At 40.8% G+C, this 17,922-nt stretch overlaps 1 protein-coding gene across 1 annotated transcript in view; it reads left to right on the forward strand.

The window, feature by feature from the left end:
• Positions 1 to 17,629, forward strand: part of lrrc56 (leucine rich repeat containing 56) — a 103,629-nt gene extending 86,000 nt beyond the window's left edge. The window contains exons 6-13 of the mRNA XM_080190094.1: positions 432 to 609; positions 3,637 to 3,819; positions 5,384 to 5,448; positions 7,923 to 8,062; positions 9,567 to 9,742; positions 11,263 to 11,587; positions 13,388 to 13,586; positions 15,447 to 17,629. Coding sequence (XP_080046220.1) covers positions 432 to 609; positions 3,637 to 3,819; positions 5,384 to 5,448; positions 7,923 to 8,062; positions 9,567 to 9,742; positions 11,263 to 11,587; positions 13,388 to 13,577 — 1,257 coding nt within the window. The 3' untranslated portion in view covers positions 13,578 to 13,586; positions 15,447 to 17,629. The remainder of the gene's footprint in view (positions 1 to 431; positions 610 to 3,636; positions 3,820 to 5,383; positions 5,449 to 7,922; positions 8,063 to 9,566; positions 9,743 to 11,262; positions 11,588 to 13,387; positions 13,587 to 15,446) is intronic.
• The last annotated feature ends 293 nt before the right edge of the window (positions 17,630 to 17,922 follow it).

The following is a 17,922-nucleotide window of genomic DNA, read 5'->3' on the forward strand; positions in this document are numbered from 1 at the left end:
CAATTAATCATTTAGTGGGAGGAGAAGACTGCATGAACATCCTCATATTATGATTACCTGATCATAATATGAGGATTACGGTAAGTGATTACCTGATTATGCTGGCTTGTACTGGTTAAATACACAGTGTTCTATATTCACAGAGGAGATTGGTGTTCCATGGTTTAGGTAGAGCATGTTACAAAATCCACTCATTCTAACAACTTTTATCATTTGTTCCATTGTCTTATGTTCTCTTTGATGCACTTGGGAACTTTTTAAAAAATTGTTACAGGCGCTTTATAAAAAACAAGTTGTTGTCATGGTTGATCAAAAAATAATCTGCAAAGTGCTTTGACCAGTTAGAATTTTGTTTTCCAAGTGTCTCAGTAATGTCCATTAATTGCATTGAAAAATAGTTGTAATTGTTTTTTCTACCCCATCCATTCCAGGATTCAAATTGTAACTACAGGGAGATGGTTAAAAAGTTAATCCCACACTTGAAGTATTTGGACGATATTCCCATGAGTGAGACCTGCATTCAATCCAACTGTACCGTCAGTAAGGATTGGCTAATTGTGAAGGAAGCCATTAAGGATGGCATCTCAGCTAAGGAGCTTGAAAATCTAGGTCTGTGGAATAACTCCCAAGCAATTATTAAAAGCACCGCAAGCACCTGTGAAATCTGGTCATTAACTGGAATATTCCTAGTGTCTTGTCGTAAGACTTTGCTTTAGATTAGGCTTGTCCAACCGTTGCATTTGAGGGGTGACATTTCCATTTTATTCTCACTCGGGGACCAATGTGTACATTTTGGAAAGATAAGGATTGGCACAACGTTAATCTGAATTTGAAAAAAAGTTATAAGAAAACAGATCACTTGCTAGCAAAAATAAAACAATGTCAAAGCAAAAAATTGTTTAACTTTTCAAAAAAGGTTAATTAATAAAAGTGACCGGAGTGTGAGAAGGTTATTGTGTGTGCCAGTCTCAGAGTGTTCATTCACTCAACCTTATTCACTGTGCGAGTGGGTGTGATGTGGTGAGAGTGAGCAAGAACTCTGAGATTGGGAATAAAACTCACTCACACTCTCTCATTCACTCTTTCTCACACTTGCTCTCACACTTTCTCTCTCTTTCACACATACACACAGAATGAGCAGGATTTTCCCACCCTTCCTGCCGACAGGATCTTCTGGTCCCGCCAATGGTTCACCTCTGTCACAGGTTTCCCATTAATAGGCAGGACGAGAAACTCCAACCATTGGCCAATGGTGGACCACCTCCCACCACCGAAAAACATACCATGCACGTACACATTCTCCCACACGCACATACTCATTCCCCACATATTCTTACTCACATAGACACACTCATTCTATCACTCCCACACTCGCTCACTCACACACAGAGTCACACACTCTCTCATTCCTAGACAAACATACCCATGCACTTTCTCATTTCCACAGACATACACACCCATGCATTCTCACTCCCACACACTAACACAAATATTCTCTCACTCCTAAAAACACACACTCACTCTCACTCCCCTACATACACAGTCACTCACTCACTTGCACTTTTGCTTTCACACACTCAATCACTCACTCCCACATACTTACTCTCTCACTCCCACATGCACACTCTCCTACAAACTCATGCACTCGCACTCTTACATGCACACACACACCCACTCAATCTCTCACTCTGTACACACACACGTTGTCACTCCCACACACGTACACAGATGTGTACTCACTCATTCCACACACACACACACACACACACACAGAATCTCTCCCTCCCACACATTGAATATCTCACTGCAACACACTCACTCTGTCACTCCCACACATATTGGGGGCGATTCTCCCATCCCATTGTGCTAACTTTTTAGTGGGCCGGGAGAATTGCATGTCGGCCAATTTGCAGGATTCCCACGAGCGTTCATGCCATGATTGCACCTTCCAGGCCCAGATTTCCAGTGGCCTCTGCGTGGCGAAGGAAATTGGCTGGGAGTCAGAGGGGAGGGCTAATATTTAAATAGCCTTTAAAATATAATTTAAATGTAATTAGTGGACCCAGGACTGAACTCTCCAGACCCGCTAGCATCTCCCATCCTGCCAGGAGAATTTCACTTCAGCTGGGTTCAAACTAGCTCCTCATTTTTGGGGAACTAGTGGACTGACCATATTGGAGTGCGGGGTCGGGGGGGTGCAATTTGGGTCCCCCAGGGGGTTGGGCGACAGTGGGGTGGTTACCCCTGGGCATGGGAACCCTAGCAGTGCCAGACTGTGCTCTGCACTACTCAAGGGGCAAAGTGCCCATGCCCAGAGAGCACCTTGGCACTGCCCATCAGGCTTGGGGCAGTGCAAAGGAGGCGTTGTGGGCATGGCCTGGGGAGAACCGTGGAGTGGGGGGGGGGGTCCTGCTGTCACTTTACATGGGGATTGGTCAGGGCTGGAGGAAGGAGGTGATCGGGCAGCTTTGAGGGGGCGGGGGGGGGGTGGGAGGGATGGTCAGCCAGGGGGTGTCTGCAGGAGGGGGAGTTGGGGGGGTGGGGATCGTCATTGCAGTGGGGGGTTCTGGAAATCGGAGTGCTCTGGGTTGGGAGGTAGGGTGGCCAGGGCTGGCATGCAAATAGATGGGGAAGCTGCGATCGAGCTGTGGGGGATGCTGGAGGGGCAGCATTGCGAGGTTCCTGAGCTGGCCAACGATCAAACTGGCCAGCAAACACCAGGCTGACAGTTTGGAGCCACTACGCATGCTCAGAGGCCTAGAACTGTCAGCCTCCAATGTGAATAGGGCCCGACCCCCGAGCTTTTAATGCTATTCCTGATTGTGATTTCTGCATTGCACAGAGTGTGGAAGTTCTTGTCTGAAAAAAACAGCGTGATTTACTCCAGTTTACACACAAATTCAACACTCATAACTTTTTTAGGAGAATCACTGACTCACACACACACACACACACACACACACACACACACACACACACACACACACACACACACACACACACACACTCATTCCCAAACGAATTCACCCAATCTTTCAAACATGGTCGCCTGCCTTTCCCACGCCCCATCCTCTGACCCCAGGCTCCGTAGCATCTCATGCCTTACAGTGAACCTCTCCTTTCCAAGGTCCTGGTTACTCCTCCTTCACGGGACTTCACATTGTCTCCCACTCTATCTCTCCTGTCTATCACATCTCCTCGCCCTAGCTGAAATAAAACCTCTTTGTCCTCAGCAAACTCAACACTGGGTGTTCACTACTCCTAATCACAGTCTATTTCTTTCCCACATCTGCTGCTGATGGGTTTAATAAGCTTATCGGCAAAAAATGTGGGAGAGGAATGGTCTGTGATTGAAGAAGCAGATCTTTGCAGAATCTTCCACTCCAATTTACCTGTTTGACCAACATTTTGAAAACTGGCTTTGGGGGCTACATGGAAGGACTTCAGGTGCTGGATGCGGCCCATGGGCCGCAGGTTGGACAAGCCTGCTTAAGACTCTCCAGTTAACTATTATATTCAATATATTGATTGCAATAGTCCATGCAGAAATGTTTGCAACTCCTTATTATCTCACAGATGTTTTATTGTTTAGACATGTATTTATAGTCTTCTGTAAATACTTTACTTTAAATACAGGTGATAATACAACCACTGGGATGCCAGCTTCTCAAAAGCATCAGAGTTACGCATCTCGAAAGGCACCAAACTCCCGGAGACCACATAGTGCTGGGAGACTCTTCACAGGGTCTACAGTTGGTGCCTTAAGGACAGGAATTCCTGATGCCAGGCTTCAGGATGGCGCGAGCGACCTAACACATGGTAGTGAAACAACAGTTCTTTCTATAATTAATCCCTTTTGAAGTAGTGCAATGATATTCGTTAACATAGTATGCAGTTGTGTTATGGAATGCACTGCCAAGAAGATTGGCAAAAGCAGATTCAGTAGTAACTCCCAAAAGAAAATTGGATAAATATTTGAAAATTTGAATATATAATGCTAAGGGAAAGAGTAGGGAAATGGGGCTAATTGAATAGCTCTTTCATAGGCACAATGAGTTTGATGGCTCCCTTATATGTGGAATGTTTTAATGATTCTGGTGTACTTTGGCATTAACTGCTCTTTTCAATTAAGTGGGAACATAGAAACAGGAGTTATCTATTTACCACCCTCCCGCCGAGGGCCACCATTTAGTGAAAACATGGCTAATCTATGACCTAACTCCATATGCCCAGCTTTTCCTTATATTTCTTCATACCTTTGGATAACAAAAATCTACCAATATCAAGATTTAAAGTTTACAATTCATCTAGCATCAATTGCCTTTTGAGAAAGAAAGTTCCTAACTTCTACCACACCTTGTGTGCTGTTTTTATACTACATCTCCCAGCCCTAGACTCCCCAACTAGCAGAAACAGTTTATCTTTCTCTAGCCTATCTATTCCCTTTAATTAATTGAAAACAAGTATTTCCTGTTAGTGCGTTCGATGTTATGAGGTGAAATACTACAAATGCACTTTGAGCATCAAGAAACATCACCTTCTATATCCTGTGAATATCTATAATGATGAAAGAACGGATGTCTTAGGAAGAACAATGGAATGTACCAGTGTGAGCAAATCCTAAATAACTTGAACTCAAAGTATAGAAGAATTCTGAATTAGATTGCCTTTTTTGATTTAAAAGAAAACTCGACTAGAAATAAATGTAAGGCAAATCATATCAATATGTGGTATACACAAAAAAATTGTTCAAAAGGTGAGTGTTTCATATGGGTGAGGCAGCCTTATCAAGTTCTTTGCACTGGAGTTTATATTGCATCAGAGCAACTTATAAAAGATGACTATGAATAAGTTAATGCTAGGTTCTCCTGATTTCTCAACTCTAAAATCATAACTAAAAGTTTTTTTGCAAAAGTATACTTTTTTTGTAAAATATCTAAAAAAAAATTACAAATATTTCTAAATGGCCATCATACACAGTGCAGTAATATTCAGGTTTTCTACATAGATCATGTTGCACTCCAAGGTACTTGAATGCAGTCATTTCAAAATGGTAATTACAAATGGTGCAAAGGTATTTAAGTTGTTTACATCAGTGGTTCCCAACCAGTGTGCCACAGTACATTGGTGTGCCATGAGGACCACCCCCTAAGAGTGCCACAAAGAAAGATTCAAAATGATTAAAAATTCAGGTAATTAAATAAAAAATAACCATTGTCTTCAAGCCAACTAGGGAGATTGTTTGATTGAGGATGTCATAGGGAAGAGGTTGGGATTATTTAAACATTGATACAAGTCAGTTCTACCAGAATATCATTTCGTAATAATTATGTGTCCAGAAATAACAGAATCACCACCTTTTACATTTTGCTTTTCTTTCCAGGTGCTGGCAGCATTTTTTGTGGAAATCCTGTCACAGCTCTTCGAGCTCGGAGGAAGAAGCAAGGCGTAAGAGTTTTCTGTGATTTTATTGACAGTATTTGCAATGGGTCTGACATGTGGTTATGCTGTGTATATCTGGTATGTGAATTGTGTGTGCTGTATAGAGGAATCCTCCAGCAAGGGTACACCTGTTGCCCAAGTCAGCCTATTTGAAACAAGTTCAGGATTCCACAGCAGCCTGAACACATGTGCTGTTACAAATATCATCTTGTGAGGTTTCTCTTTGCTTCTCTATTTTTCTGCTCTCAAAATCTACAATCTTCCCCTCAAATCAATTCTCTTCAGTTCCTTTTTTATCTTCAGTACATTTGGAAGTGTATTCTATAAGTTGATGGTAAAAAATTGCAACATGCTGCTGTGCAGAGGAACCTAGGTGTCCTTGTTCATGAATCACAAAAAGTTGGTTTGCAGCTGCAGCAGGTAATTAAGATAGCAAATGGAATTTTGTCCTTCATTGCAAGAGGGATGGAGTTTAAAAACAGGGAGATTATGTTGTGGCTATATAAGGTGCTGCTGAAGCCATACCTGGAGTACTGTGTACTGTTTTGGTCTCCGTACTTGAGAAAGGATATACTGGCACTGAAGGAGGTGCAAAGGACATTCACTAGGCTGATTCCAGAGTTGAGAGGGTTGGCTTTTGAGGAGAGACTGAGTAGACTGGGACTATACTCATTGGAATTCAGAAGAATGAGGGGGATCTTATAGAAACATAAAATTATGAAAGGAATAGATAAGATAGAAGCAGGGAAGTTGTTTCCACTGGCAGGTGAAACAAGAACTAGGGGGCCTGGCGTCAAAATAAGAGAGAACAGATTTAGAACTGAGTTGAGGAGGAATTTCTTCACCCAAAGGATTATGAATCTGCAATTTCCTGTGCAGGGAAATTCTCCTTAGTGTTGCAACTAATATTTATCCCTCTATCAACACACCGAAAACAGGTTACCTCATCATTTTCATATTTCTGTTTGTGGGATATTGCCACGTGCAATTTTGTCTGCCACATTTCCTACATTGCAACAGTGACCACACTTCAAAAGTACTTAATTGACCGTAAAGAACTTTGGGATGTCCAAAGGTGGTGAAAAATGCTACAGAAATGTAAGTTATTTCTTTAGCAGTGATATATATAATTTATCATATTACGTCATGGGGAAAACTTCATTGTATTTTATAACTGTACAGGGAGATTTTTTATTTTCCTGGGAAGATAACCCCCAGGTTTGTTGGTTTTGTGTCAGCCTTGATACCAGGCTGTTAATATTAGGATCCCTGAGATGGTTTCTCACTTGTATACTTCCATTCCTTTCCCCTCTTGTGATGAACTAGCACTTGCTCCAGTCTGTTCCCATGGGTCATGGCTGTTTCCTAGTCACTTACCTCAGTTATCATTGTGACAGGAAGACACAAAAGAAGAAAAAAAGTTTTTAAAAAGAATGACAAGATGGAAATCCAAAAGGTTCAGAAAAACACCCAAACCTACTCCAGCAAATTTTCTATTTAAGAAAATAGAAAAGAAAAACAAACAAACAGAGAAATTGGAAAAAAGAAAGCAGGAGGAGGCAAGGGAAGAAAGAAGTCGTTGTCAGCTAGAGAGAAAGGAGACTGAAACAACACAGAAATTGATCTTGTGCAGCAAAATGTTCCCCCTTGTTATCAAACAGAGTTTGTAGCATAAGATGGGAAAGGTGGACACAGATTTGGGAAGAATGCACAAATACAGACGCTTAAGAAAAATTATATTGGTACTAATATGCCTGGAAAGCAATATCACAATTTTTACAATCCATACCTCAGAATTTAATATTTTGGATTTGTCCTGGCATGTGTGGCTGGCAAGACCAGCACTTGTTGCCCAACCTTTATTGCCCTTGGGAAGCTGGTGATGAGCCAACTTCTTGCACTGCTGCAGTTCATATAGTTTAGGTACAACCAAAGTGTTGTTAGGGAGGGAGTTCCAGGATTTTGACCTGGAGACAGTGAAGGAACAATGATATAGTTCCAAGTTACAGTGATTGGGGTCATGAGGAATAAAGTCATATTAACCTCCCACCCTCTCATAAGAATAACTCCCCACATTAGACACATTGATTGACTGTTGCACTTCTGATCAAGCAAGATATGACATAATTATGCATCTACATTAATACAACAGACATTTCCCAGAGCAGGTTCATGGAGTTGCAGCAATAGAGAGGGTGTAGACTTTGTGACAGGCAGTAGCCCAGTCCTCTACTGAATTTCACCTTCATGTGATATAACATAAGAGCAAACTTTAATAATTATATACTGATGTTGATTTATTGGTGTTTTGTTTACATTGTCATCTGGGACTGTATTAATTTTTGAGTGTTAAAATGGAGTTATATTGGAAAACAGTTTGGAAAGTGTTGCGTTATACTTACTGTACAAAGCTAAAAGTATAAACTGCAGATGAATGTTGTAACAACATGTACCCGTTAATTGTTGTTCACCTTTCTTAGGCATCAAGTGATGAAGCAGGGAATTGCTTCAGTCAGTATATTCATTTGCCAGAACACACATATGACTCATTAGAAATTGACAGCAGAACCCGAGATGATATTTTCTCAGAGCTGAGGGCCTGGAGGGATGAGCATAACAGGTAGGTAGTCTCTGTAATTCTCAAGCTCAAAAAATAATAAACAGAGAAAAAGAAAATGCTGGGAACTTTGAATTTGATGAACTGTGCTGAAAAAGCAGAATTATAACATGAGCCGCAAGAGTATTTTGCACCAAAATGAAGCTAGTTGTCGTTCCTTCAGGTACATTCACGTACTGACTTGAATGATGGCTTGATAACATAAGGAAAGTTGCTTGGCTTGCAAAGTTATCTGAAACTTGCAAAAGAAAGGCATTCCCTGGAAGAGATTTAACATCAGTACATTTGGGGATCAGCTTTATGTCAATATGTAATGATGATAGTTCAATATAGGCACTGCAATAGCTTCAGCCTTTGCCCAACCCATTGCATTAGATTGTGTCTGCATGGCTGTATCCATGACTATTTGTGTCTGTTCCCTAACCACATGGCCACACCTCTCCTTGACAACAGTCTGAGGCTGAACCAGACTGTTTGCATTTTAGTGTTGTATCTAACTCCGAGATGAGCTTCAAATCACATATCCATGCCACCAACTAAGACAGCTGATTTGCGCCTTCATAACATCATCCAACTCAGCCCTTACCTCAGGTCACCTACTGCCAAAACCTTCACCCCTACCCTTCTTACCTCTAAACATCAGTATTCCAACATGCAACTGACCAACCTCTTATCTTCCAACCCCCATATGTTTGAGTTCCTCCACAACTTTTTGTGCAAAATCATAATTGACATCAAGTCCAGTCCATCACCCCTGTGCTCGCTGAATGGCAGTGGTTCCCAGTTATGCAATGGATTGATCTAAGATTTTCATTCTTGCTTTCAAATCCCTCCATTGCATCACACCCCACCCCCCCCCATTCCCTTCCTATCTCTATAATTTCCTTCAGCCCCACAATCCTCCGACATCCTGGTGCTGCTCCAATTCTGGCCTCATTCGCATCTCTTATTTTAATTGCTGTACGATTGGCAGCAGTGTCTTCAACTAGCTGGGTCCTATGCTCTGGATTTCTCTCCGTAAATCTCTCCATCTCACTGTACTGTAAGATACTCATTTAAACCTACCAATTGAGCATATCTGTCACAATATTTCCTCATGAGACTTGGGGTCAAATTATGTTTGATTACATCCTGTGAAATACCTTGGGATGTTTTACTTCATTAAAGGTGCTATGTAAGTGCAGGTAGTTTTTATTGTATGTGCATGGATGCACACATTTTGGGTGAGGACAGGATCAGACTAAGCAGTGATGCTTACTATGGTTGAAAAGTCCACAGCCACTCACTGAGGCCACAAGATTAGAGACTTGTTGAAGGTAGCAGAAGGCTGCTTTACCTTTAGGAAAGTAGAAAAAATTGGGGAGGATAAAATAATCTCACGAGACATCTACAGGAACAATCTGAAATAATCAGTCTCAAAGAATTGTGTTTATGTCTCCAGCCTTAATAACAAAATAAATCAATATTGAAGGGATGAGCAATGACACCTATATAACTTGTTCTAAAGGCGCCTTGAAGCTATTCTGAAGGAACAAGAAGCACAAGTGTTGAAGATTGATCACAATGATAATGATGTACTGAGTAACGGTTCTAGTGATGAGGACAAGAAGGATAACTGCTCCAATGAATGGAATGCTCCAATTTCACCAGAATGCCTGTCGCCTTTAGTCCCTTCATCCCCAAGTAAGTTTGTTTCATTTGATTTAAATACGCATTTCAGTTCCTGGCTTATTTAGGTGTAAAAGCTGTTTGGAAACTCCTCCAACACATTTTAATCTGTTGCCTAAGGTCCTAAACTTTCCAGGCAGTTTCAGTTGACTGTTTATATATTACAACAAAATCTAGCCATAGCATCATGAGTTCACACACCATAGAAGGAGGCTTATCATTATTCCCAGTCTCCTGCTCTTCCCCCATAGCCCTATTAATTTTCCCATTCAAGTATTTATCCAATTCACTTTTGAAAGCTTCTATTTGAATCTAATTCCCCGTGTCTGCGTGGGTTTCCTCCCACAGTCCAAAAGATGTGCTGGTTAGGTGCATTGGCCATGCTAAATTCTCTCTCAGTGTACCCGAACAGGTGCCAGAGTGTGGCAACTAGGAGATTTCATTGCAGTATTAATGTAAGCCTATTTGTGACACAAATAAATAAAACATCTAGTAGTTTATAAACATTTATTAAAACTTTCATGCTTTTGTACACTTTACAATGCCGAAAATTCCAATTGCTTTTTAAGCAGGCTTTTTAGCTTGTTTTGCACCTTCAATGATTTGTTTATATACACAGGCTGGTGTTCCTTTAAATTTGTGCTATTTAGTTTATTTTGTCCTGATTTTGCCCACCAAAATGAATCACATCACAATTCTTGCATTACGTTGCATCTACCATGTGTCAGCCCATTAGTCAGTCAGTCTTGTTAGTCTCCTCCTCTCTGTTTACTATGCTTGCAAGTTTCATGTATAAAACCAGAGGCCAGATATCCATTATTCTGTTGAAACAGCTTGCATCATGGAAAGTATTGGTTGATTAATTGTGCTTTTGCCCTGATCTATTTGGTCAATTGCATAGTGTTTACTTATGCAAGATAAAGAAGTTTCAAGTACTTGCAGTTTTTGCTACTGGTACTTTAAATAATTTGGATGATTGACACTTTTATTGTATTAAAAGCAATGGTTATGAATAAATGATAATAAATGATTGTTTTTAAAACTTTTTCACATGCTATCTATAGTTGAGTTCTGTGTTCTTTTCATCTAACCCATCAAGTCCATTAATTGTCTTAAATAGATTACTCCTTAATATTCTAAAAGGGAATATAAGCCTAGTATAAGCTCCCTGTGTGCATACTGTAACCCTTCTAAGATGCAATATCATTCTGATGAATCTGCGCTGCATCAGATCCAAAGCCAATATATACATCCTGAGGTGCAATACCCCGTCACTGAATGCAGTACTTCAAGACTAGGACTGGTATTTTTTGGCTATTCTCGCTGGTGGGCTCTTCAGGTCCTGCTGACAGCAAACTCCTGCCGTGGGTTTACCAGCAGTGGAGAGTACATAGCCCGCTGACAGCAGTGGGACCAGTAAATTCTGCCACCAGCCAAAGACTGCTGCCTCCACGAAATATGTGGAAAATCCCACCATAGAGCTCTAAAGTTAAAGTTATGTTTCGCCCCATCCCGTAATTGTATTTCTCTTTCAGCTTTTCCTCCCAATATGGACAGCTTGCTGGTTGCAGACTTTGATCGAATGTTGTCTCCCGTTCCTCCATCACATCAAGAAGCACCCACAAAGTCACATGAAGTACTTGACTTTAGGGTTAAAGGCTTAAGAAAGTCTGGCCAGATGAAAAGTGAACCATTGCAAAGAGATGATGAGGACTGTGCAGTGCTTGATGAAAGCAGAGAAGCTGCATGTTCACGTGGAGTTAAGCCAAAAATTATGCTCGACGATGGTCTGACTGTGTGCTCTGCTATCAACTGCCTAAGACCAGTTTCTGGACCAGCTGCTGTTGGACTAAGTGTAAAGTATGACTCCTTGCACAATACTGTGCCTTTTATTTAAAATTTTCATAACATCCATCTAAATCACTTTACCATTGAGTTTAATTTGCAAAGTTGATATAAGTTTAGAATAACTTATTTACAGTAAGGCAACTTTGATTTGTTTTATTCTTTTTGTGGGATGTGAGCATTGCTGGCAAGGCCATCGTTTTGTTGTTCATCTCTAATTGCCCTTGAGAAGCTGACGGTGGGCTACCTTCACAAACCACTGATACCAAAAACCATAGACGTTACAGCACTGAAAGAGGTTATTTGGCCCCTCAAACCTCTGTTGAGTTTCTGAGAGAGTTACCCAATTAATCCAACTCCTCTGCTCTTTGAACAATGTCAAAATGTTTGTTCTATTCAAACTTTTTAGCCTACATACAATGGAAACTTATTGCTAGAGGGAGTGGAAGAAGACAATCACAGTGTGCATATTATATCGCCGTGATCCTTTCAACCTCCTGTAACAAATGAGACCATCACACTTTACAAATATTGTGGTACAAAACTTTAGTGGGTTATACTGTTGAACTAGCAATAAAAAACATAGAGCCATGGAGCCATTTATAGTACAGAAGGAAGCCATTCAAGTCCATACTGGCTCATCACAGAAAAATCAAGTCACTTATATTTCTCCCACTTACCGCTCACTCAAATCCTACCATAGAAATTTGAGAGTTTGCATTGTGTTTTTTGTTAAAGCTGCATTCTAAAAGTCACCATGTAACTGTCAGATTGTCAAAAGAAATTCCTCACACACACAATGACTCTACTCCTTACACACACAATGACCCTACTCCTCGCACACACAATGACCCTACTCCTCGCACACACAATGACCCTACTCCTCGCACACACAATGACCCTACTCCTCACACACACAATGACCCTACTCCTCGCACACGCAATGACCCTACTCCTCGCACACACAATGACCCTACTCCTCGCACACACAATGACCCTACTCCTCGCACACACAATGACCCTACTCCTCGCACACGCAATGACCCTACTGCTCGCACACACGATGACCCAAATCCTCTCACACGCAATGACCCTACTTCTCGCACACACAATGATCCTACTTCTCGCACACAGAGTGACCCTACTCCTCACACATACAATGTCCCTACTCAAACACACAATAGTATTACCATATACAGTAATCAGTAGTTCTGTTTTCAGATTGATAATCCAGTGATTGTGAGTTAGATTTAGGAATTTTGAATTCATTTGAAAAATCTGGGAAATGAAAAACTGGTGTTAGTAAAAGCACCCAAATCCCAAATGGCTTACTAATGAATTCTTAGGAAAGAAAGCCTTTCTTTACTCAGTCTGAGCTTATATGCAAATCCAGTCCAATACCAGCATAGTTGACACTATATAGCTGCATATGATAGCTGCATTCCAAAATTGCTGGATTCTGAGCTGCCTGACTCACTGCCACTTCAAACCTTGTTTAGAAGAATGACGATTTAGTGTCCTGCTTGATGTATGGAAACATCACCATCTCAAAGTTTCTCTCCCTGGTCACAGATCATCCTGAAATATATCGCCACCTTCTCAAGGGAATTAGGGATGTGCAATAAATGTTGGCCTTCCCAGCAACACTCACGTCTCAAATAATGATGAAAAGACAAACATAAATGTTTTCACAACATCAACAAATTTCAATTTTAACTCTACTTCCAATTGTTACCCTGCCAAAACTTGGTGATGAACAATTGTATCAAATTTCTCTGTTTGAATTACGTGTAAGGAATAAATTTTCATTGACAGGTCAAAGGTTGACAGGAGGCCTCAAAAGGCTATTGACAGTCACCAGCCAATAATCCGTTCATCCACAAAAACACCTGAGAGACCACTCCCCCTGAACTCTGTAAGACCCCTGACTGCTAAGGCTGCATTACAACGATTGCCAAACAGATCATTGCTTCTGCCCAGCAGAGGAAACAAGACAACAAGCTGATGGCAACAGGTATAAACGCAGACTGTTTGAAGCACCTTAAGAACCACTAGCATGGTGAGGTGATTATTTGTGGTATGCATCAATCTCTTGCATTGCATACATAATACAAAATATTTCTTGTCCTGAGATAAAAATTGAAACCTTGTTGATTTCAGTTTCCTCGTCAAACTGCTTTTGCCCTCTCTCCTCAGAATTCAAACCCTCCTTTGCTCCCTAAACTTCCCCTGCGTTTTGCACTCTCCTATCCATATTCATGATTACCTTTCTGCTTTGCCATTTCCATGGTCTCAATCACTGGCAGGGCCTTCCTAACCACCTTGCATGCCTCGTGTGTCACATCCCCATATTCCTTCCCAACCCCACATTCTTCTTTGTTCTCCTCTCTTCGGGAAAAAAATATTTTCCCCACCCCCCCAAGTTGCTTGCAATGGCGCTTTCAAACTCCATGCTATTCCCTTTGACCTTCATTCACCACAATATCCCTACACGTGGTGTGACGAGCCTCTGGCTTCCACCTTTGATGCCCAGCAAAACCATTTGAGAATGGGATGGACCTCACTCCTCCACCCAGAGGTTCGATTCTGATCCCCGTCGTGCGCCAGCCCTCCCCATTAGATCTGACCTGACCCCCCCACCCCCCCGCCCCCTCCACTGAGGCATTGCACACTCCTAACCCTGCCCGAGGGACTGACACCCCACCCTCCACAAGCACGACCCAAACCTTATCCATCTGACCCCTCACCCTCCATGACCTCTTTCACCCCCCATCCACCTCCCCATCCCATAGATTCTATCCACTTACTTTAGTCACATACCTTCTGGCCTATCAAGGAAGTTTAAATTTCACTGGACGTTTAAACTTACCTGGTTTACAGCAATTAATGCATAGCAAAGGGGACATAGCCTCCTTCACTTCAACTCTGTTGCATTTTGACACTGGGCCCTGGGGTTACATTACACTGAGTCTGAAGTTCAGCCACAATAGGATTGAAAATAAATTATGGGAAGTAATTGGGCAGTGAGTTGCATTCCAGTGCTGATTGCCATTCTGAGAAAGCCCATTAACAACTGAGAAAGTGTACCTACTATGTCAGTGCATGTGGAGTTAAATGCTCTCACCGTACTTCCAGGAAATCAAATTACTCACCCCATCACTCGGGAAACCTTGTGCCCCATAATCAGATGTAGATCCATGATTTAATCATTTGTTCCAGTTTTCCATTTTGCTCAGCTAAAAATTATTGTAAAAATATTTTCAAATCATTTGTGATAAAGGAAGGAGCGCGTGACCATATTGAACAACATGTCCGCAGGCAGCTTAATTCATTATAGTTTTGGATGAATTGCAGTTTCCTGTCTACCCATCACCCCTGTGCTTCTTGATCTACAATGGCTCCCAGTCCTCTCATGCCTTGACTTTAATTCTCATCTTTGTTTTCAAGTTCCCCCATGTCTTCATTCTTCTCTACGTCCTTAACCTTGTGCATCCCTGGTTTCCATCACCTCATAATCAGCCATGCTGTCAGCTGCCTAACCCTAAGCTCGGGAATTCCATCTCGAAACTGACCTGTGTCTCTGCTTCTTTCCACCTTTCTTTTATGATGCACCTTAAAACCTACCCCTTGGGCCAAATTTTTGGTCATTTAATTTCTCCTATCTGGCTCAGTATCAGTTTTTTTGCCATGTTAAGCATTTTGGGACATTTTACTCAATTATAGATTGTATTTAATGTAACCTGTTATCATGTTTGTCACATTGTTAAAGCGTGTGTTCCACGTGTTAAAAGATGAGGGGAGGGGTTTTATAGAACTTACAACAACCTCTTCTTGACATTGATCCAAAGTGATGCTGCCTTTGTTTATTTTGTAGCAGTTCTGAATAATGAGGCCCATTTTGTGCTCCATTGTAACTGTCTGAAAACCTCTTAATTATGACTCTTGTGTATGGGAAAGAGAGAAAACACTTTTACTGCACTTGTCTTCCTACTTTCAACCCTAGTCCTGAAGATGTAAAGGGTAAGCCAGTTACACAAATGCATGTATTGTTGTACACCCACAGAGTTAATATATTTCCGTGTAAACGTTTAGCTTGTGTTCGCAGGCCTTTAAAAGCTAACACATGTACAGTTATATGACCAGATTTGCTGTATAGATTTCCTAACTCTACTGTATTTTCCTAGGAAGATTTAATGTTAACCAACATTTTGAAATGCTACAATTTTAGATGTTACTTAGTTATGGCGAAAATCAAATTGTGAAATAACGAGTGAAGTGATTGAAGGCAGATCAGTAACACGATTGAATGCACATTTTCTATGAAAGATTCTTGCGATTTTCAAAAGGAATTACATCAGACTAGTATAGGTTTAATTAACTTCTTGTATCATCATCCCCAAAAACATACATGTGTAAATTTGCTCGCATGCATACACTCTGACATGCATATATACTTAACGCACTTTCAACATATACAAAACAGTCAAGCGCACATCTAAGCGTGTACACACAATCCACTATCCTGTACCTGAAACCAACAAATACATAAAATACACACACAAATATTAACACAAATACACAAATGTGACAATATATTTACACAAATATAAAAATATACACACATACATAGACATATGTGCACTCAATAATTTGCTTTTATTTCACTATATAGTGGGTGTGTGAAGTGCCCACAGAATCACAGTGTGGGTGGGTGCATACTGCAGCCTCTGTTAAGGTTGTGCTCTACTTTGAAGTGTAAATTATGTTAGTTTCTGATGCCCAGAAAGAGCTGTAATATTGTTAATGTGGATTAATAAGCAGGCTGTGACATTCATGTGTAAAGTGGTCTTCTCTGTAGTGTACTTCTGATCAATTGGGGTTTATGCAGATGGGAGAGAATGGCAAAAACAAAAATAAAATAAATGCCCTTTGAAGACCGTGCGACTCTCACAGTTTCCCTGTTAATATTTATCACAAACATCCTTTAGCTATCCATACATTGTTATTTTATTAATACCCCAGCTGCTGACAGCTAATTATTTCATCTGGACTTTTATAAAAGATGTTAACACTCATCTGTTCAGTTGTTCATGAGTCAATTTTGTAATAAATTATCAGTAATTTTAAAACCAGTAATTCATAGCTTTATCCACAAAGTGCTAAATAGGTTGAGGTGAACTCCATTCATACAAACAGCAAGAAAGCAAAGTCATACAACCAGTGTCAATGATTTCCTTTTGCTATATATCCTTCAGATGATGACATGGTCATATCTTCCTCATGTTTGAATTAAATCCTTTCTCCATTATTTAAAAAAAAGCTTTCTAATGAGAAAAAAACTATCTTCATGAAACGACTGCATATTATACTGCCCTGTAAACCAATATAATTTTCTTGCACACTGAATCATCTCATCTGCTTGCCCATGCATATATTAATTCCTCAGAACAGCCAGCCTTTCCTGCTTCCCAGAAGTAGTGTTTTACAATGCTGCCCCTGCGCCCTCTCCTGTTCACTCTAGTGCTTTCAATAAGGTCAGCAGTTTCGACAAGGAGTCCCAGCATATTAAGCACACAGCTAACTCTGCTTACACAAGTAGCAGCTACCCAACCTGTTGAGGAAAGATGGGAATTGAAGCTGAGTGTTTAGTTTTCACTACGTCCTCAGCTGAGGATGATGAAGCCGTGTGGTAGAGTGCTTTGTGACCAATTCAGTACAGGGTGTTGGAACCAAGACATTTTCAGGGACTCGCCAAACAAAATGGGAATGCTGATGTGTTAAAGACATTTAGTTAAGCATTCTTTTCTCAAACATTCAGTGACCAGTGTTTAAATCGACTCACTCCTTCATCTTCAGAGGACCTGAAACAATGTGTGTTGTGTTATTCCTATGTATAACAAGATGTACATACTGATTACTGTGTACATAATGTAATTTGTGCCTGGTTCTCATGTACATCAGGTCACAAAAGGTGGAAGGGAACTTCATGTAGAATTGTATTATAACACTATTTATTTTTTACTGTAAATCGTTGGATTGTCAGTGATTATAAATGATTATTTTCATCGCATTTAAATAAAAAAATGAAATATTCCACTTTCCCTGGCATGTTTTGAGTTTGTAGAGTAAACTATTATTTTATCTGCAGGTTTTCTCTCTTCCAACCACCCACCTTCATTTCCCCAGCTATCCATATTTTTCTCGTATTCCATTCTTAAAGGTGTTGGGGTCCAGTTCCACCTGTACCAACTTCCACCTGATATTTTGCCCAGGTGACCACTTCTTGGGCTAGGTGAATTATAGTTCTGTGGGTGGCCCTTTTGTCTTTGAGTCAGAAGATTTGGGTTCAA

Source organism: Carcharhinus amblyrhynchos, chromosome 6 (assembly GCF_965287045.1).
Source record: "Carcharhinus amblyrhynchos chromosome 6, sCarAmb.v2.hapA, whole genome shotgun sequence".
Classification (NCBI taxonomy): Eukaryota; Metazoa; Chordata; class Chondrichthyes; order Carcharhiniformes; family Carcharhinidae; genus Carcharhinus; species Carcharhinus amblyrhynchos.